The following is a 22045-nucleotide window of genomic DNA, read 5'->3' on the forward strand; positions in this document are numbered from 1 at the left end:
CCTCGTCCAGGTGTGCAGGGAACCACGCTGCAGTAGAAAAGCCTCCAGGCAAGCCTGGGGTCTCACTTCCAGAGCTGCTCTACGGACCGACAATAAATCGGGTCCTGGGGGCAGTCTCGGGGCACTTCTCAGAACTGATTTTCCCCCATCCTGTGGTTCCCTTCCACAGCCCGTATTTGAGTTAGGTGAACGAAAGTGTACCCCAAGTTCTTAAGGCATATAAACACCACCTTTTCTACCAACAAGGCAGCATTTCCTCCTGTAATAATATTTTTTCCCAGCCTACCTAGGTCTTCCATTTCGCTTGCTCTCCTGCCCCAAAGCAAAACACATTTGTTACCCCACATGCAAAAACCACCAGCTGTCCTGCAGTTAGCGCAGTTGCACTGCTGCAAAAACCTTCGCCTTTGCAGCGTCCCCCGCTCAGCACACTTGAATCTTCACTCGAGTGCTCGCCGAGGTCCAGTCGCCCACAGAGGGCACTACTCGTAAATGTAACCCAGCAAACGTGCTGCCACTTTATGTCACATCGGCACTCAGAAGGCGGCGGTTTCCACCCAGAGCAAATTCAAATGCTTCGTGCACGCTATTACTGTCATCGCTAAGAAGAAAGGGAGCAGCAGGCTGATGCCGCACAAAAGAATACGTTTTTAAAGCGCATACTGTGCATTCGTACTCACGCTGAGATGTCAGGCAAGGCTTCCCACTTTGTATCGCAGTGGAACACCTCTAGTCCCCGAGAGCTGAAGTACATCAGTTCAGCGACATAAGGAAAGAGAACGGTACCTCAAAGGATATTTGATATTTCGTGGTTTAACCCCAACCGGCAACTAAGCACCACACAGCCGCTCGCTCACTTCCCCCCCGGTGGGATGGAGGAGAGAATCAGAAAAGTGAGAAAACTCACGGGTTGAGATAAAGACAGTTTAATAAGTAAAGCAAAAGCCGCACACACAAGCAAAGCAAAAGAAGGAATTCATTCACTACTCCCCATTGGCAGGCAGGTGTTCAGCCATCTCCAGGAAAGCAGGGCTCCGTCACACATAACAGTTACTTGGGAAGACAAATGCCATCACTCCGAACGTCCCCCCCCATTCCTTCTTCTTCCCCCAGCTTTAAATGCTGAGCATGACATCATATGGTAGGGAATATCCCTTTGGTCAGTTGGGGTCAGCTCTCCTGGCTGTGTCCCCTCCCAACTTCTTGTGCACCTCCAGTGTACTCGCTGGTGGGGCGGTGTGAGAAGCAGAAAAGGCCTTGACTCTGTGAGACACTGCTCAGCAGTAACTAAAACATCTCTGAATTATCAACACTGTTTCCAGCACAAATCCAAAACACAGCCCCATACTAGCTACTGTGAGGAAAATTAACTCTGTCCCAGCCAAAACCAGCACAGCATGTCACTTTGTCTTGGGCAAGGATGGGGAGAGACATGCTCTTCCTCTGTCCACAACATGTGGACTATAGGCATTCCTTGTAACACACTCAAATGTTAAAGACAAGTTTCCATTTAGTCCCTTTACTACTGCAGCCAGTAGAATATTTTTCTGAAGTCCCCAGTTCAGGGATAAGGAGATAAAGGCTTTAAATATCAGAGACACTGACCTCACTGATAGGAATTTTAGTGCTAGACTTCCTTGGGTGTTGGGATTTCAACCTGTATTTCTAAGAAAGGATCCAGACCTAGTTTGTTGAGCCTGCTTTTACATGTGCAAACAGAGAGGTAAGTGCAGGTTTACACAAACACCTACCAATAGAGTAATAATCTACGGCCTTCTCACCCGCCCACCTCATTTTAAGTGATGCAAAAATCCCAGCTATGTGCAATGTATGCACACAGAACAGAGCAGCCAAAAAGCAAGGAAAAATATCTGCCCACCTTGTATCCCACTTCTGTGCTGCCTCCATTGCTTGGCATGCTCCAAGGGGACATGCAGGAATGTACTCAAGGAGGGGACAGCTTACAGGACAGTAAAAGAAAGTACTTTGTGCTTCCAGTCCACTGAGGAAATTGCTGAGCTGTTGCTTCTTTAAATACCAGACCCATAGTTAAGCTGAAATGAAGTTTTACTTTTCATTCCGTCCTCTCTCCTAAGTGCGTCTCAACTTCTAGTTTAGTTTGAATGCAGCCAAATGTGCTGAAAAATAGCAGCTAGAATTTGCCTTCAATCCAAGCGGGTGATGGTGGTCGTGTCTTTTTGGTATTCCTATATTTAAAATACAACCTTTGTCAACCCAGTACAATCTACCTTTTTCATTTCTGTCTGATAGTCCCATATTTCTCTCTTACCAACCATCAAGATGGTTTTTGTCTTCAGAATCTCTCTAGAAGCTTCAGCTCCTCAGCTTTTTGCAGCAAAAGGAACCCAGAGAGGGATTAGAAATTAATAACATGTTGGTAATCACAATAATGTATTTTAATCACTGAAGCACACCCTTAAATTACAGTATTCCAAGTAAGAGACCAAGTAATGCAAGGCCAGTACTCGAGTTCCTGCCATCACACTTCTATAACTTGAATTTCTACTTTGGCTCTTAGAGTTATATACTCTTGTGCAAAGTAGATGCACGCTACTAGCATGATTCTCCTCTAAATAGTAGTGGCTGTTTGCAGTCTTTCTATAAAACCAAATTTTCTCCCCCGAGAAGAAGAAAAGGAGAGGAAGACTCAGTACAATGGATTGAGAAAGGTAGTACCAAAGCTAACAACCTTTTTTCAAAAGAATATTTTACAGCAATTTAAATCCACTATTAGCTTTGCAGGACTGCCACATTTGGCTAGGCAAGCTGCCTAGTCCACAGTAATGCAGTACAGCAAAGATTGTAGATAATTTCCTTTTTTCCCCCAGCTTTAAGACTAATTCAACCAGCAAGTTTCCCTGAAAATGCAACGTTTCAAAAAGACCATTTCAATTTTAATTCATGTAACGTATCATTAAATCCACATGACCAATTCTCATTGAAGCCCAGGGTTCCTGTTTTCAGGGAGAGGTTCAGGCTGAGAAGACAACATGACAGGAGAATAAGAGTTTGCTCACTAGCCCTGATTAATTCATCACATTGTAGAAGCTGAATCTACAATAGAAGTCGATGGCATTAGAGTTAAGCAAGTTCCACTTATGTGAAACACTAGAAAAGATACCCCACTGATAATATCTGGCTTCTCTTGAATGTACAGTTCGGGAAGGGCTGCAGACCAGGGCACAGGCTGTACAGACAGACCTCAGGGCACAGAGCAGCAGATACAAACCTGCAACCCGCTTTGAGTGCATTTATTTTCCAAAGCAGGTGCTAAAGCCAACCTGCTGGAAACATTTGCCTTCTGCAGGCTTGCCAAAGCCTGGAGTTGATGTGCGTTACGCTGGCTCTGCCAGCACTCATAGCAATTCATTCCAGTTTCTGGGAGGTAAACGCAGGCTGGCTTCAGCCCATGGGATCCCACGGCCAGCAGCACCCAAGACCCCATCCTCCCTAGGGATGCACCCTGGTTCCCTCCCACAAGAAACAGGGCTGGCAGAGCCAGACCTCAAGGGAAATGTTAGATGCCCAAGATGCAACTGAGGCTGGTGCCACAAGGAGAACACATGCACAAGGACAAACAAGGACTGGCCAAGTTAAGGACAAAGCTGCCACGAAAACGAACGGGGGACGTCTTGTCTCCATTTCAGCAGGAGCAGGATGTAAAGCCCAGCTGCTCTGTAAAATCCAGCAGACCTGAACATCTCCCCTCACAAGTGTGAGGGATCTCACCCGTTTTCCCATTAGACATTTGTGATTAATAATGCCAGGCAGTGACACAAAGCAATTTGTTTATTCGGATCAACCTTTTAATCACATCTCGCCTTCAAAATAAATTACCAAATAAACTCTTCCATGAACTATGCTCTAAATCATGAGGTGGGTCATAGGACAAAAAATTTCCACCAGAGAAAAGGAAAAAAAAAATTAAAAAAAAAAATCAAACTTTTTTTGGAACTTGTTTTGGTTTCACCAATTTGTTTCTTCCCAAAATGTTAGGATTCTGCAAAATTTTAATCTGACACAAAAATCAGAATGCAGTAAACAGCAGGTTCTTTGCTCAGTCACATGTCAGTTAAATGATCATAAAGCAATACCAATACTTCAACAAGGGAATTGCTTCTACAAAATCCTAATAAAAACATTCCTGGAAAAAAGTCATTTTAAAAAATGTTTTAGTTGGTTTTGATGTATTGTACCAGCCTGTTTTACTGGGGTAAGTGGATTTAAAAAAAAAAAAGAAATAAAAAAACCTGACACATCATTTTGCAGCAAGTTATCTCAATGCGCAACAAGCTCTTAGAAATTAAGCCTCAAAACATCCCTGTAAGCCAAGGACTTTACAAGCAGGGAAACTTGCATCAACAGGCTAAGTCACATGTCAAGATTATACAAGGACTTGGTCTTGACTCTTGTGATGATCATATCACATCACAATATTTTGTAGAGAATGATTATTATGACTATGATAATTACTGTTCAGGTTTCATATTAGTGTTATCCTGCTGGAAAGTAACCCCTCCGTAAGACGGGATGTTTTTGAGTAGAACAGTCTGATCCATTACAAACCTTTTTCAGATTTAACCCATAACTGCGAGCTTTAAAACACTAAACCTGCATGGCTCCTCAGTTATTTTGATACCAAAATGGAAGTGCTGCATCACACTAAAACTGCAAAGTAAGGCTGATGTAGCAATGAGCACCAGCTGCATCATTAGAGAAGCACAACTCTACAGATCACAGGGTGTGTGTCCCTTCTTTTACTCTAGGTTGGGTTCCCTATCCCACATCCCCCCCCCGCCTTTGTTTTACTTTTACTTGGCTTTAGATTCTGGCTTAGCCAGTCGCCAGTGCTCCCAGACATCTATTCCCAAGGGACTTGTCTTGCCCTCATTACCAGCAGGTCTCAGTTGAAGGATGTGAAATACCCTTGCTGCCGAGCTCAGGCTGCAGTCCCTGCTCTGGGGATTGCCAGGGAAAGTCCCGCTCCCTCTTCTCCCTGCTGGGGCAGAAGTCAGCGCCAGCACCTTGAGCAACCCCATGTCCGTAGTTTTCTACTTGTACCATCTCTCTCCAGAGCCAAGAGATTAAAAGCTTCCCCTGCCAGCTGCCCACAGCGCCAGGCTATCAGGCAGCTGGTCTAACTCTTTACTAGCTGCTTCCTGTCCCTCTAATCACAAGATTATTTATTGATTAATAGTTGTATATTTCTGTAAAAGAGAAAAAATGCCTCTTTGTGTGAAAAAGTTTAAATATATAAAAACACTTCATAAAAATATTTATTAAAAAAATCAAAATGCCCCATGAGCCTGTAAACGTTGCCTGTAAAATCCCTGTTAACTGGAATAATTCGAAATACAGTCATTCAGGCTCTTTTCTGCCCTGTCCAGTAAGATTTTAAGACAACCAATAGAAATGCCACTTGTCTTGTACTTTGACCCTCATCCCACCCATTTTTCTTTTTCTTTGTTTGTTTCCAATATGACAGTTCAATTTCCCAATGTTGGCAATTTTCTTTGGAGGCATCATTTGTCTTTGCTTTTAACGGAGTTCAGCATGGCCTGATTCTGAGGCTTTCTTATGGAGTGGTCTTGAGGTCTGATCGGTAACACGAGCAACACCAGGATGCTTAGAATGTGCATGTGAAAATACATAGACCTGGGAACAAAAGCAGAAAGAGAGTATTATATTTTTGTTGGTAATAACACGAATTGTGCAACCTCAAGAAGTCCGTGCAGAATTTAGTGCTAAGGGATGAATGTAAAAAGTATGAACCTGACCTAGAAAGCACAAAAATACACCCTTGAATTTCACACAGCCCCTGCATGTGGTATCTGCTGACATCAATGAAAATGTTGCCATGGATGTTAATGAGGCAAGGAATCAATCAGCAAACTCCAGAATCCAAAGTCTGACAGCTCAGACAAACTCATCTAATTCAACCCCAGACTTACTTCAGCCCATCTGTCTTTTAATGTTAGAGTATACAAGGCCACATTCTGAAGAAACATCCTTCATGGTTAGGGCATAAAACTTGTACAAGTTTAAAAAAAATAAAAAAAAAGTGACAGAAAGAAAAAAATTAATTCCAAGTGCTGAGATCTGAAATAAAACAAAACACTCAACTTTTAACTGGGGAAGGTCAGGTAATGATGTTTACAGAAGGGTTGTGTTTTTGAAGGCAACTACTCAGAGATATCTTTATTTGATATCCTATTAAATATCAAATATTTTTATTTCAAATAATTCAGTATACACAAGATTGAACAGAAATAAAAAATACTTAAACCAACTACATGAGGCTCTGGCAGCCTGGGGAGGATGATGTTTGGGAGCAGTATGGTCCAGCTCTTAACCACAGAGATGTACCTTTCTATGGTCTCATTTATGCTTCTTACCGTAGTTCTTAATATCCTTGTAAGGTGCTTAAGACCACTGCTAGGTGTGCAGTGCTCCAAAAATTCATGCCCCGGTCCAAAGGCCTACAATTTCCTTGCTTAACAGTCTCTAAGTTTAAATGTTGACTATGTTCAAAGTCACTAGGGCAAAAAATATTAAGGAATGAAACTAAGAAAGATTTGGAGTAATTTTTATATGTTAAGTTTTCTGTGTTGAAATCAAATGTTTTAAGAAACAGGAATAGAAAATGTCAAAATTCAACCCCCTTCAAACAGACTTACTGACAGCAGCTATCTTGACTACCAGTTTTATGTCTTTTATGTTAGAGGAGGGAATTGTCTTTCTTCTTAACCAAAACCTGTTACTCTATGTTGACAGTTCACTGTAGAATGAAAGAAAAATAAACCAATGTAGTCCAGTCTCCCTTTTCAAATTATTTTCTCAATTTCTCTATTTCATATTATTTTTATTAGATTATATTCAATATACTCTGCAGCACCAGTGTTTTCTTATTTTTAAGGAACCTAGGGAAGTACTCACTTCCTATGGAGGTATTCAAAAAGAAAAGCATACTCATTTCAAGAAGTAATGCTCTGCCAGGCACCCTCCTTATCTCCTGCTGACCGATCACATCTCCTGTTTTATGCATTCGGCAGCTGGAAACCTGGTCTTTTCTCATCGAGTCCTTCCTACTGCCAACTCACATTATTCTTAATCTCTCCAGCCTTGGCTACTGTTAATGGTTGATACTCAACTGTTTGGAAAAAGGAAACTGAGTATGTGAAAAGTCACATAAGGACACAGAAAGACTGAGAAGTACAAGTGAAGTGCTCTGCCTTGGCATTAGTATTACCTCATTAAGTTACAGGAGTGCAAAAATCACCCCTTACACATTATTAAGCATCCTGTTTGAACTCCTTTCAAATTTGATAAAATGCCAACTGCATTTCAGTGTGGTTTGGGTTATTTAACAAAAGCCTGGGCTGGTTTGGAGAATAACAGTCAAGAGGAGAGAACTTACTTGTAAAACTTAATCGTGGGCTCAACAGCCAGCATAACAAACGGTGCAACAGTATAGCACACGGCCAGTTGAGTGACAACCCAGGTAACAACGTCATAGGCTATCTTGAGAGGCACTGACGAGAGGAAGTGATGTCTGCAATTGTTTCTTATCTGCAGGTCAGGGAAAATTAAACAGAAAATGATATAAATTCATTTCTTAGGCAAAATCACGCGGACGCGTTGTAGTGTATGACTCTCCACTTATCATCAGCATTAGTATCACAGAAAAGTTTATGCACCAGTTAGAAAGCACTGAGAGTAGGAAGACAGAAGTGTATTGACTGGCGTATCCAAGATCCCACAGTCAACCAGCATCACAGAGAAGTGTCCCCTGATTTCCTTCATCATAATCACAGGAGTAGACTCTCACACTGGGTGTCTGGCACAGTATCTTTGGGGAGGGAAGTTGTTATGATTTGATCTTCCTCCCTCCTCATTTTGATTTATTACTGGTTCTCAACAGTGAAACAAAGTTACTTTAAATGAACAAATATGTGTTTATGCCTGCAAGCGTGTGCTGTTCACTAGAGATTTTGGTTTAGCTTCACATCTATGAAATCCTCATAAATGAGAGGCAAAGCACATGTTAAGACCACATGTTCAGCCACCTGCTCTAGCCATAGCAGTTAATACTGATCACTAGTTTAATTCACCTTTCAGATAGACCTGGTTATTTATCCATAGGCAAACTCTGAAAGACAATGGTGGTGCTTCCCAGCCCTGCACAACTGGCTGGTTCAGCCTGAAGGATCAGCAGTGATAAATTCAACAACAGTGAGACATGAAACCTGTTTTGTCTTTGGTGACTCTACCCAAGATGAGGCCCATAAACACAGAGACCAGTTTACTGCATCAATTGCATCCACTTGAAAGAGTTCAAGTTTGGGCTAATGCTCAACCCATAACAGCTTCTTGTGAAAGACAGGGCCCACAGCCAATTACACACCAGCATATGGGCAACATAACCTAGCAGAAGTCTGGACTCCAACATGACCTTGAATCCCAAGCTAATTTGACTGCATGGACATAGCCGGTGGGCACTACCAACTGTACACCCACAAGCAATGTTTCCTCTGACATCCAGGGAGAGCATTGCAGCACGTGCAGAATTGGTGCTGGTTGTAACTGCTGGGGGTACTTTGTAATTAGCATCAATTCAGAACAAAGTTTCAGTGAACATCAAGCCCACAAAGGCATGAAAGAGGGCTCACAGCAGGGACGAGCTGCTTGACCATGTCAGGGTGGTCCCTGCAGTTGACAGCTAGAGAGTATCTAGCATGGGCCTTAGAAGAGAACAATGAAAGGTACATACCGCTCTGGCTGCGAGTGTGATAAGGATTCCAGTGAGAAATGTAAAATAATATCCAGGATAGATACCATGCCACAGGGCCGACAGGATAAATGTTAAAGCCGTAGGGTACCAGGGAGCTCTGTCATAGCAGACACTGCAAAAACGAAAACAAAACAAGAAGAGGCTGAATACAATTGAACAATGGACACTGCACTTCAAATCATTCTCTGTTTTTAAGGTCTTACTCTGTTTTCTTAATGGTCTTATCTTGCCTTTGTTACAGACCGGGGCATGAGGCACTCTCCCTTCATTTAAATGGAGGTTTAGATGGAAAGAGGAAGCATGCTTTAATGCACTGAGTATCCAAAGAGTGGCTGTACAAATATTCCTGGCGCTCATAGCATTTAAATAAATAATGGGGTAAAGGGCAGGCAAGACTTCATTCACCTTTATACCTCTATCTGGAATCATACACTACCCTTCAGAACTCTGATGGCAGATCAAGAGCGAGTTGAAAGACAAATAGACATGACCCCACCCTTCACTGGTGAACAGAGATATTTTTAGGCACTGTTATCTGGCAGATGCTGGGAACAACAGGGATTGCCGTAAACTGTTGCAAAGCAGGGGATTCCTGCTAACTTTAGCAGCCCAAAGTCTTACTCCAAAGATGCAAGCAAATGATATCAGTTCAAGAACACACCTATCTTGGCTATCTGAAGTTTAACTGAAATGCTGTGTTCCAAAGAAACGAGTCAAGATAAGGCACTTCTTACCAGGAACATCATTTGAATCATGAAAAATAGTAGACATTGACTTTTAAGATGTATATATTTAACAACAAAAACCGTTATGATAACTACAATAAATCTGTGCCTGCATTTCAGACACCACATTGACTGTACCCTGAGCTTTAATCATGCCAAAAAGTGCAACGTGTAACGAGAGACAGTTCAATCTAGAAAATTTGGACTTATGCTAGTTCTTATATGTGCCTTAACAGTCATGAGTTAAAATCATGTCCTCTCAGTGCTATAAAGAAGTCTCTTCTCCATATCCTAAACAGGGACTCCCTGGCAAGCATCTTCTGGTAACTCCAAACCAGATTACACTGGGGCTCTGAAGATTTCGACGTTTCTCCAGTTCTAGCTGAACTGAATCCCAGTGACACAGCGAGGCTCACCTCCGGTAGCGATATGCCCGGGAAATATAACATAGCAAAGTGACGCAGTACAGCAAGAACAACGGAGACAAACAGCAGCCTAAAAGATGCCATCAAAATGCTATTACTTTTTATTATGGAAGATCTGAACAGTTTATTTATGACTTTGCTGCTCATACATAAAATGTGGGCGTTTTACATTTGCCGCAATAAAACTTTACAGCGCCAAATACCCTTGTATTCCACCAACTGTTACAGACACAGGAAGCAAAGAAAGAACAAGTGGCTATACATTTATGAGATTCACCAGTCAGTGTTCTTCCAGGCCATCTAGAGTTTTTGGGTCTCACAAGCACGGTACTGTTTCATTACTCTTACCGTTTTAGCCAGGCAGCTGTCTGAATGTTCCAGTTTTCAATGTACATTTTAAAACTTGTCGCAGTCTAAGAAAGAAGTTCACATGAAATGTTAGCACTGAAACCTGTAAAATAATACTTGCATTTTAAGTTAGAGAGGAGATACATGGAAAATATTAATTCTAGTAGCTAACTGTTGTGAAGACTGTGCCACAGTTCATCGTTAACACTAAAACGTTTTGGGAGGGACATTAACTAGGCCGATTGCTCACTGCTAACACTTGGCACTTGCCATAAAATCTCACTTTGTTTTGTAAAATTAAATACAATGTTTAGTTATTTTTCAAATTATGGGATATCATGGTTTAACCCCAGCCAGCAACTAAGCACCACACAGCCGCTCGCTCACTTCCCCCCCCCGCCCTCCCCGTGGTGGGATGGGGAGGAGAATCGAAAATGAGTAAGACTTGTGGGTTGAGATAAGAACAGTTTAATAATTGAAATAAAAATTAAAATATAATAAATAATAATAATTGTAATGAAAAAGAACATAACAAAAAGTGAGTGAAATATAACCCAAGAAAGACAAGTGATGCACAATGCAATTGCTCACCACTCATTGACCGATACCCAGTTAGTTCCCAAGCAGCGATCCACCCCTCCCGGCCAACTCCCCCCCGTTTATATACGGACATGATGTCATATGGTATGGAATATTCCTTTGGCCAGTTTGGGTCAGCTGTCCTGGCGGTGTCCCCTCCCTACTTCTTGTGCCCCTCCAGCCTTCTTGCTGGCTGGGCATGAGAAGCTGAAAAATCCTTGACTTAGTATAAACACTACTTAGCAACAACTAAAAACATCAGTGTGTTATCAACATTACTGTCATACTAAATCCAAAACACAACATTATACCAGGAAGAAAATTAACTCTATCCCAGCCAAAACCAGGACATGGGAAATCTGAAAAGCTTTCTTGCTTTACATGCTTGGCCTTCCCTTCAGTTCATAAACAGCTTCATTTTTGGAAGAGATATCTTGCCATATAGTACGCAGTCTGGACTTCCCTAGAGTGCTATTAAAACAAAGTGTTATAAAAACTAAAAGAAATGCGTTATTATTTGGAGAAGGAAGGGCGAAGACTTAAAAACATGGACAAAAAATTTTAGGACTAAATTTAGAAGCCAATTCTCAGCCCACTGCCCAGCTTGAGAAACCAGAGTGGACTCCAGGGTCCTGGGAGAACCACCTGTACCTCCTCACAGCACCAGTTCCCCCAGCTTTAGGGGACTGCCGGACTCCATTCAGCATCAGTTCCCCTAATCCTGGTTAACTTCACCTCTGGTCGTTCCCCATCCCCATTCCCGCTTGTTCCTTGTCTGCTGACAGAAACCTCCAAGGACCTCCTCACCAAGCACAGACATGATTCAGTGACACCACATTATTTTCCCATATCAGCTGAAGGCAAGGGCACACTGAAAAGATGGATTAAAGGCAAAGGTTTCCAAGGGGAATATGCAGATATTTTTGCACTTCCACACAGAATCCTGAAGGCTAGCACTTCATCCTCTGTGTTTAAACAGTTAAAATTATTAGCAATTTCCAATGCAGCACTGCCACATTTTAATTGCATTACTGCACCAAGAGAAGCCAAGAAAAATATAATTTCTCTTCCAACTAATATTGTCACTCTCTTTTGGCCTCCTTTAAGTTCCCCTGCTACATTACCAAGAGAGAAAGTAGTCATTGGCTGTCAAAATGTGCGTGCTGCCAAGGCTTTTAAGTCCCCTGCATATGTTTAGCCTCTGTCACATTTTAATGCCCTCACAACTCCTGCCGTGTGCTTATCTTTACTACAGATCAGGTCATTTCTTAGCCACATTTAGCACTCAAGTTCCCAACCCTTAAGCAATTCTACATATGCAGGTGGATATACCTGCTTAAAATGCACTGTACAATCACACTTAAGCTTCAACTCCCGGAATTGTTGTTGGTGCATAAAGTGACAGTTCAAGGCTTACCCAAATAATAGTCTCTGTAGCCTTTCTTTTTCTCATTGCACACGTGACCAAATCAATGGAGAGCACTCTGTTTTATGCTCCTGGAAATAATTTCTCCACCCTGATCTCTATTGCCCATGTGACCAGCAAAGGAAAAAAGGTTTTGAGGGGCGTTACACCTCAGTGAGTAGGGAGGAGCAAAGGTTCCCGTTTCCTTAATTTGGCTTGACTAAAGAGTGTTGCCTGCACTTCACTTGCCTCCTTCAAGCAGGAACTGCCTCAGCTCATCAAGGTAGGAATCATCTCCTGCCCCAAAACTGAATCAGACAGCGATTCAAGATCTCAGAGTGGTATCTGGCGTGCTGCCGCCATCGAGGAGTATAAAGCATTTCTGGGCTGTGTATTCTGTACCGCTCAAGGAGAGATGGATACTGAGGATTAATTAAGGTAAAAAAAAGACAGAGAAAGGACGCTGAGAAAGAGAGAATGTATAATGATACTTCTAGCTTTGGCATCTTTCAGTGAAGATTACAGGGGGTCTTTCATTTTTGAGAAGAGCTATTACAGCACATTCACTTATTCACAGATCATTCAGTAATAAAGCAGTCAACTTGTTTTCATCCGCTTTTCCTTTTAAAATCATAACTACAGAATTACAGTGGGAAGCTCCTCCTATTTCTAAAGAAAAGAAGCCTTTAGAAAGCAGTCTCAGTCACGTAAACATTTTCACATCCCACTGGCATTCACAAAATATTCTTCAGGGCAAACAAATTACATTGGCCATCTTTTGCATTAGAGAAACAAATACAAATAGCTTACAAAAGACTAATGGATGTCAAGAGTATACTGCAGTCATAAGAAACATGTGACAAATGTTTTGAGAAACAGTGTGGTTTGCTGGATGGCGCTCTAGATCAGCAGCCATCTAAGCTCTATGTGGCCCTGCCAGTTCCCATTCAGGTTGCTCGGTTTGTACTTGCTATCTCTCCAACTCTTGCTTTTCTCCACTTACAAGAGGCACTCCAGGCATGTGCAGGGACCCAGCCCTTGCAAGTGTCTGCGCAATGCCTACTCGTGGCGGCCTCTTTCACTACCACCACCCATCTCAACTGGGTTACAAAAGTGGAAGACTGTTAGAAGTAAATAAACAGAATACACCACAGATGGTGGAGAATCATAGCTGCGAGCAATTTATTGACCCACTGAACTCAGCCACAATCTACAGTAATTGACTGCTCATTTATTAAACATCTGATTAATCATTTATTAGCCCTCTATAAACTATTTAGAAACGCAACCTGAATACAGAGCGTGACAAAGGCTGTGTGACAGATGCTTTTTATCTGCGCAACAGATAAAATACAAAACCTCTCCATGTTAAAGAGGGGCAGCCTGGTGGCATGAAGTTATTTTCCTTCCAGCAAAGCTTGTCCCCATTTTCACGCCCATTTCTCTATAATTATGCCAATGCAGCCACTCCTTTAACTCACCTCAATATTCCAGATATTTAAATTGGACAACAGGTCCCAGCGGAAAGTGCCCCTCTCGTCAACTCCACTGAATCCATAGCCAGCTGCATTGTTGACTGCATCTGCTGCAATGTCAAAGCAAAACAGGTCAAATTAGACTGCTGGAGGAGCCATGTTTTCTTACAAGTCAGTATGGCACCAAATACATATTCAAGCCAGCTTTGTAGCAATTAGCATCCTCTCTTTCAAAGAGAAGCTTCCTCTTGGGAAAGGGGCATTGCTATACGGCAACACAAGAGTCATCTCCTCAAGAGGAATGACTAGCTACTCCTTGGGCAGAAGAAATAAAATAATAAAATAAAAAAAAACCAACAATGGATAGAAATCATTTTTACCATTATTTTGCCTTTATTATCCGAGATAGATACACAAGAGTTGACATAAAATGAATTAGCTTTTTCCTCAAAAGGGTACCTGGATGTCATAGCATTTTCCAGAATTCAGCAAAACTGTAGTGTCTCAAAGACATGTTTACCATTCCTATTAAGAGTTCCAACATGGTTGTTTTAATTAAGACTTTCATTCATACTTCCGCAGACAAAGCCTTTTGCTAATACTGTTACTCAGTGCCTCCCTAAGTACCTCACCATCTCTACAAATCAAGTATTGAGTAACTTCAATCACAGACTTAACTACTTTAAGTGCAAATAAAAGCTTGGGTAACTGTAGGCATTTCACATACTGCACTCGTGCTCTTTCCCAGGGCCCCGGTCAGCTATCTCCCCTCTCAGCCTTGCCTGGGAGCCATCTCATCACTGGGTCTCAAGATCCCGCTTTTAACGCACCCCTGCCAGAAATCCTCTCTCATTGTACTAAGAAAACAGGAGGGACTCATTACCTCTGGATCACTAGGTGCAGCCAACACCAAGGATTATTGGAAGAAAAAGGACAGTGAAAATACAGGTAAGGCTTTTCCTTCTAGATCATTTACAAAATACAAGCCTGGTTAAGTTATGCTTTAAAAAGGTCAGCATTTCTTTCCCAAGAATAAAAACTGGTTTTGCTTTGTAAGTGCTATGAATACAAGCACAAGCTCATGGATGAATCCCAAGCACAAAACTAGGGAGAGAACCTAATTAAAAGCAACAAGAGCAAAAATAAATGAATAAATAAATGAGCAACCTTCTCTAACCTGAAACTTTCAATTTTATTTTCCACTTTACTAAATGAGCTAGATTTTACTGATGGAAAGAAAGGTCTCCAGGTTTTTAATTCTTTCCCTGTTAAAAAAAACAAAACAAAACAAACCAACAACCCTGTCTGAAATTATATTTACCTTATGGCCTGCCAGTGTCTTGCTATGAGATCAGTAACAAGCTGCAAGGCCCACAGGACCCTGCCCAATTGCAGAGACTGGAGCTGCACGTAACTGTAACCCAGAGCACGGGGACTCTTGGATTTGCTCCTCCTTGCTGCTCCAAGGGTGGGAGAAACCGCTTAGTGTTTCTTTGCCAAAAAGCAAGAAACCAGAAATTCAGGGACGTAATAATACAGCAGACCCATCAGCCTCTCGCTTCCCAAGCTGCTGTCTGCAGAGCAAGGTGTGAAGCGCAGAACCACCGCAGTTGTCCACCCTTGAACTGCTCACGACACCCCAACCTCCGCAAAGCCCAGCAGAGGTTTCCCTGCTGACTGGAACAGCTCTGGAGTATCACTTTCACAGCTCCTTGGATGCAGGCGCTCAGTCTCGCACTGGTTTCATCAACAGCTCTGAGTTAGGTTTGCAGCCACGTTCCCATGACTATTGCTAATGCAGCGAGAAGCCAAATTTTCCATCTTTCCATGGATCTGGAGGAATTCAGCAGTGCAGCTCTCACACAATAGCGTGACTGTCCTTTTCTGAGGACAGGAAGCGCTTATCAGCCATTTCAGCAGGCACTTTTGTAATGCCCTGGGCCATGCCACCAGGAGCTAAACTGCGAAAGGATAAAGTGTCTGCTGTTCTGCTCCCTGGATTTGCAACGTGAATAATAGAGGCCTCACCCTCCAGTATGCAATGCACACTTTTCCCGAACCCCCTCACTTTTAAGATATTTCTAGAGCCTCTATGGCTTAGTCATGTCACAAATCCAAGTTCAGTTCATCTCTTTGATAGTGGACTTTTAGTTAACTACAATGCCGGAAAAAACGGAGGCAACAATTTAACATTGGATCCCACAAAAATAAAATTCTGAGCAAGCAATTCTTTATCCCAAAGCCTTTCCCATCCCACACAGGCCTGTCCTGGCTGTCTTCCCTCGATCTGTCAGTTTTATTCCCAGCAGTTTAATCACAGCCTTGCAATGAGTTTCCCTGGCTCTTTCCATCCCATCTCAATTACATTCTTTTCAGTTTCAGGTGTATGCATTGCTGGCTGAGCTTTCAGGATCTCCCCTACACACAAAGTCTTGTAATACCAGCAAAAAAATTCAGTCTCTCAATTTTCAGCCTGGCCTAGAAGGATTTGACTCCTCACACATAGATGGGAAAGGTGACTTCTAAAAGGAAGAAGGTAAAACACAAAAAGATTATTTTGACCACCAGTCTAGCTGGCTCCCCATAAAAGAAATTTGCTTCTCTCTATAATGAGCCCTCTTCCTTCTCTTCTCCTTTTCCTTGCAGAGATTCTTGGGTCCTTCCCATCACCTCCTTCGTTCCCCACCTTCCCCATGGTTCTCCAATCCTTTCTCTTGATCGCTCAAAGCTAACATGTACAGGATCAAACAGTGCCTTAGAGGCAAAGCCTAACTTCAGCCCCTCAACAAGCATTACAGCTTTCTAATACAGATGCATGTGCTAAAGAGGTTCCTAAAGGAAGAGAGAGATCTGTTTGCACTAACATACTTGTAAAGCCTGAGCCAGTGTGACCAATTTTAACCTCCCAACCCCACTGACTTAAGTGGCAAATCATGAATGAAGCATAAAAATCAAGGTTTAGAGGAAACAAACCTTTTTTTCCTAAGACTTCCTGTAAAAATTATTTTGGTAGAAAGTTTTAAGTAAAAGGAAGTTGTTACATTGACTTTACCGGCAAGAAGCTGAAAAGCAGATTTGGTTCCAGAGGCAGGGGATGTCAGACAAGCTAGAAGAGATTTTATGCATGTTTTTCAAAACTTTTGACATGTCCCCACTTCAGTGGGATCCACTGCCTACAGGAACACGTGTACTTTTCCCATGGGAACTACAGGTCTAGGGATTAATTTCCCCCCCCGCCCCCCCAATGTCTCAGACCCCCCTCCCCATTTATGAACTTATTTGTTACCTACAAAAATAAGCGATGTAGCCAGACTTACCTAACGTCCATGCAAAGTAATACTTTGGTTTTGCTGCCTGTGTTACAATATACAGGTAACCAAGTCTTGACAAGAAGGGTGTTTTATCAAGAAATTCATTATCAATAATATATGCCATAGGAAAGTTCTTGGTAAGTGTCAAGAATAAAATGAGAGATACTAGTGTGATACACAGCTTGTACATCACTGCTCCCTAAAAAGCACAAACAACAATGAAACATTCATTAGAAATATTTGCTTAAGGAAAGAAAAAAGGCAGTACTCATAACATACAAAAACAATGCACTTCAAGGACCAATAAAGTTAGCAGTGACAAAATTGATAATAATTAATTTAGAAGAGGTAACAAAGAAAAGGCCACAGTCAAAGCTTTGGCTTAATTTTTTTTAACTGAGCTACCTATAGAAAGGTACGAAGGACAATTAGAAGTCAAAATTGGTGATGAACGTCACAAGAGACTCCTACATCAGTTAGTAAAGGTCCTAAAATGAGAAAGGAAACAAACAAAAAACCAAGCCCTACAATGTAAAGGAGAAATCTTCCCTATACGAACTGTCATCTCCTGGAAATAAAGACTGGATTCCTCCTGGAAGCCAAAACCATTGGTATTCAGTACAATAGTAGGTCTTATTGCCCAGCTACCATCCAGAGGTCTTGCTAAAAATCATTTGTCCAAAAAGCATATGTCTCATACAGCATGCATACCTTCCCATGATATAGGGTATCTGCTACGCCATACTGTTTTCTATTACCGCTCCCTAGATTTCTATATACTAATAGTATTGACAATCATGTCAGTAGTTAGAAGCTCGATTTCAAATACACATCAGGAGTAAACTCTCCTTGGTATAGTCATAATTAAAAAGGTAAATCTGGCACTTGGGTACCACGTAAAAATTGACTCATGTTCTCAAAAGACTAATAAAAATGCAATATACTATTGAAACAACAGTGCATTTTTTGATCCCAAGTACTCTTTTTATATCTTTTTCATATTCAGGAATAAATTAATGTGCAATTATCTTCAAATGGTTACAATGCAAATTTTAATATTCTCTGCTGACTTGCATCTAACTCAATATGGGCCTTATTCTGACCTCAGTCAGACTAATTTAAGTCAGAAGTAACACCACTGAAGTCAGCAGAAATACAGCCCTGTGCAACAGGAATCAGGTATGTATAGGTACATAATTTCAGAGGAGACATTCTGCACACACTCACAAGGCTACACATTCAGTGTCGCCTTAAGGTAAGAGAGAGGAATCTGGTTCTCATGCTACGTTATCCTGCCTTACAAGAAGGTCATTTTGTAAGAAGGTCTTAAGTAATATTAAAAAAATATAAAATCATATTAGCGTTAATTGTATGTGAAAAATGACCTCCAAGTCATCTTAAAGTGTGAGATTCTCTTGCAAAGCACCTGGACAATCTACAGTTTCTGATTAGCCGCGATTCATGTACTTCTAACATCTCCTGCACTACGGGCGAGATTTGACTTTTCTTTTTTTCTGACATTTCCTCTTCTGTTTGGAGCTGAACTGCAACTCGCCACTATCAGAACCTGCAGACCGTTCCCATCACTGCGCAAAGGACGCTCATTAACCAACGACCCGTTCTGCAAGCCAAATGCATTTGGGGAATTCAAGAGGAAGATACTAGCCCCTTCACCCTTGACCCTGTGATAAAAACAGCAGCCACTTCACAGAAAAAAACCACTGTAACGTTTACGGGGAAGATAATCCAAAAATGGGTTTTATTCTTAGTTTTTAATTATGAGAATCATGTGCAAAGCTGTACTCTCCTGCCCTTTGCAATAAATCTTTGTCATTTTAAAACTTACAGTTGGAGAAGGATCAGGAAGTCTGTCATAACCCTTCTGCTTCCAGTTCACTTCTAATAATTTCATGTGCACATGCCTCCCTTCAATGAAGGCTATATAGTCCTTATAATTGCTGCAAGGCCCAGCTATGATGCTCATAAAATTGAGGAGATAGCTTAAATACTCCAGTAAAGAAGGTCTTGTCCTGTGAAAATCATCCACACACGACAAAACAGAAAAAAAACCAAAACAAGGTAAAACACAGCAAAGGCTTCCACGAATGCTTTTTGTTGTACTGTCTACCTCAGTCCCCAACTCTCTCCTACCACCCTGACCCCCAGCTGAAAGCTCACTAGATCTGTTTTGGAGAAGATGAAGCACAGCCTCTCTTATATCCCGGTGATGTCTGGCAGATGGCAGTCAGAACAAGGGTAATGTGGAAGTGCTTAAGCTACAGGTGAACGAATGCTACCAATTTGAAAAGTTGTAATCTTATTACTAGGAACATTTTAGTTAAAAACAGTCATAAATTTAAATACCCACTCTCAAACAAATTGACTTGTGCACTTTGAACTGGTCAGCAGTACTAGAAGTGAGAAGCTGGTAACTGTTTTTGGACATCTGTCCAGTATGTCAGGGACCAGTAACGGCGGGCAAACCACAAGCTGAGTAACACTGGTCTCACCAAGCTGTGCAAGGCAGTACCTTGCCTTGTTATGCAAACCACAGGGCACGGAGCATTTAAGACCAGGACTCTCAGGCTTGAGAGGAGCTGTCACCCACCCTTCAGTTCAGCCTTTTGAAAAATGGGAAGTGTGATGCGAGACATAAGAGGAAGAGAATGAAGAGGCACTCTGTCCTACTGTGCAAATAAAGGAAGTAATTGCCTGTATTGCATCATGAACAGGAAAAGGAACTAAGGGGAAAAAACACATAAATCAAAAGACAGCTGAAGATGAAAGTCAAAGATGAGTCCATCGTGTTTGTTATTTCTATTTTGCAAGTGCATATCCCACAAGTTCCTTAGGGGGGTTTTACATTAGATGTAAAATGAAGAAGATCCACTGTCCTTGCTACAGATCAGTAGGGTGGAAAAGAAAGATGCACATGCCTCTCACTGCTAGTGTAATTTGTAAATTGTTGGACTTGCTTTATTTATGTGGTAGAAAACACCAACATCTAAATTCTGCACTGAGATACACAGTGTTCTCCATGAATGTGCTAACAGTCACCATCCAAGTAAATGAGGAGTCCCCAGATGAGAACAGAAACTAGGGCACAGTGTTTCAAGACTTTCCTGTCCAAAACACAAATGGACACACATAAACCAAAACCCACTTAAAATTCTTCCAGACCAAAATATAAATTTCGACCAGAAAAACTAAGCAACAGTTAAACATTTGCTGCTGCCTGCTTTTATTCTGAAGCAGAATTAGTTTGAATAAACAGTTAGCTTAGCCAGGATTTTCTGCATTCACCCTGCTGGTTATTGTAGATGTTAGTGACTGAATGGTACATTCTCTGGTGAAAGCATTTCACAGAAAGATGCAGCAAACAATTTGGGGTAAGGCTCATCTTTCTGTTCTGCAAAATCAAGTCTGCGATTTGGGTTTCTGGGCTCTACAGTAAGATTAAAAATAAAGTCATTAGTTTCAACTTAGATTCTGCACATGGGTGGGTGGGGAGACATGAGCAATGCACGAAGGAATGTACGGAGGATGAGTGAGAAACAAAAACAGATCAAGAACAGGAGGGAAGACAAAAGGCTGTATTACCAAAGGGGATTTAAAACTCTTCAGTTATGACTTGTCTGCCACTGACACTCGAGCTATTGGCATGTACTTTTCTATTATGAGCTCATCTACTGTACAAGGAAGGGGGGGGGGAAGCCTGTTTGGTGAGAATTTGACTAGAATTAATCATATGGTCATAAGGGCCTGGTACAGTTAAACATTATGCTGTGAGCTTTAAAAATAGGCACAAAGCCATAGGTTACAGCAAAAGTTATACAAGTCTCCCTACAGGATTTTTGTTTTTCAAGAAATTACTCCCTTCCTACTTTTAGGAGGTCATAGGCAGATTTTCTGATGGCTGAATCTTCTGCCTTAGAAATGAAGGAAATAATTTCCTTGGCCTTAAACAAAGAGTTCATGGTGAAATGCAGTTATGGTTCTAAAACTAATTCTGTAATGCTAATTCTTCCTAAAACAAAAAAAATTCACCTGCACCCTGCACTTTTATTGAGAGACAAAATAGAAAAAAAAAGGAGCTCGAAGATATGACAACACGCTATCTCCCTCTGAAAAATGAGACGGCTAGTCACATAATGTGAAGAACTAGGAGTATTAACATTACGGAGGGGGACAGGAAAAATGAAATTTCAGTGTCCAAAAATTATGGCAAAGAAAAGCAGTACTTGAAGTGTCAGATTCAAACCAAAATGGATTTTTACTACCAGTGGTTTGCTGACAGAGGAGTATTCTACTTAGAAAAATAATGTATCACAGATAGGATGAAGACAACAGACAAAAAGTCCATATAGTACAGTCTTAGCCTGAATATAAAAGAGTTGATTCAGCGAAGACTAGTTTTGTTGCATGTGGAGTATATATTTAAGTCAATGAGAAGTTGCCAAGTGCTTCAGTGCTTTACTGACCAGCACAGGGTGATAAAGGCCAAAGTCCTGGATTGAAGAAATAAGGAATATAGCAGAGAAGCTATGTTTGTGTAAGGAGGGCACTGACAGCAGCATTACAAAAACAAAACTGCTCAAGCAAACAGAAAAAGCAGGTAGGACTTTTGGCTTATCATGGACTGGGAAGAAGCAGGGAACATTTTCATGGCCAGGCCACTAAGTTGGTCCTGACATCGCAAAGGAAAAAAACCAACCAACCAAACAAACAAAACCAAAAAACCAAACAACAAGCCCAAACCCTAAACTTCTTTGGATTAAACTAAACACAAATCACTAGGGGAATTAAATTCTTACTTTACAGCAAGCCGATTTTGCTCGGCAGTGAGTTCCTCAGCTTGTCGCCCTATTCCTAGAGAGAAAGAAAAGTCACATTATATCTTTCCAAAAGCCAAACAGTGAAAGCTATCCCCAAAGCCTTATGTTTGCATCCCACAGACAACTTTCT

At 41.5% G+C, this 22045-nt stretch overlaps 1 protein-coding gene across 1 annotated transcript in view; it reads right to left on the reverse strand.

Annotated features, from left to right (window-relative positions):
- Nucleotides 1–4841: 4841 nt before the first annotated feature.
- Nucleotides 4842–22045, reverse strand: part of MBOAT1 (membrane bound O-acyltransferase domain containing 1) — a 58001-nt gene continuing 40797 nt past the window's right edge. The window contains exons 6-13 of the mRNA XM_050891831.1: nt 21895–21949; nt 18927–19110; nt 17087–17279; nt 13776–13879; nt 10311–10375; nt 8792–8924; nt 7439–7590; nt 4842–5676 (exon numbers count right to left, since the gene is read on the reverse strand). Coding sequence (XP_050747788.1) covers nt 5544–5676; nt 7439–7590; nt 8792–8924; nt 10311–10375; nt 13776–13879; nt 17087–17279; nt 18927–19110; nt 21895–21949 — 1019 coding nt within the window. The 3' untranslated portion in view covers nt 4842–5543. The remainder of the gene's footprint in view (nt 5677–7438; nt 7591–8791; nt 8925–10310; nt 10376–13775; nt 13880–17086; nt 17280–18926; nt 19111–21894; nt 21950–22045) is intronic.

This window comes from Gymnogyps californianus, chromosome 2 (genome assembly GCF_018139145.2).
Source record: "Gymnogyps californianus isolate 813 chromosome 2, ASM1813914v2, whole genome shotgun sequence".
Lineage (NCBI taxonomy): Eukaryota > Metazoa > Chordata > Aves > Accipitriformes > Cathartidae > Gymnogyps > Gymnogyps californianus.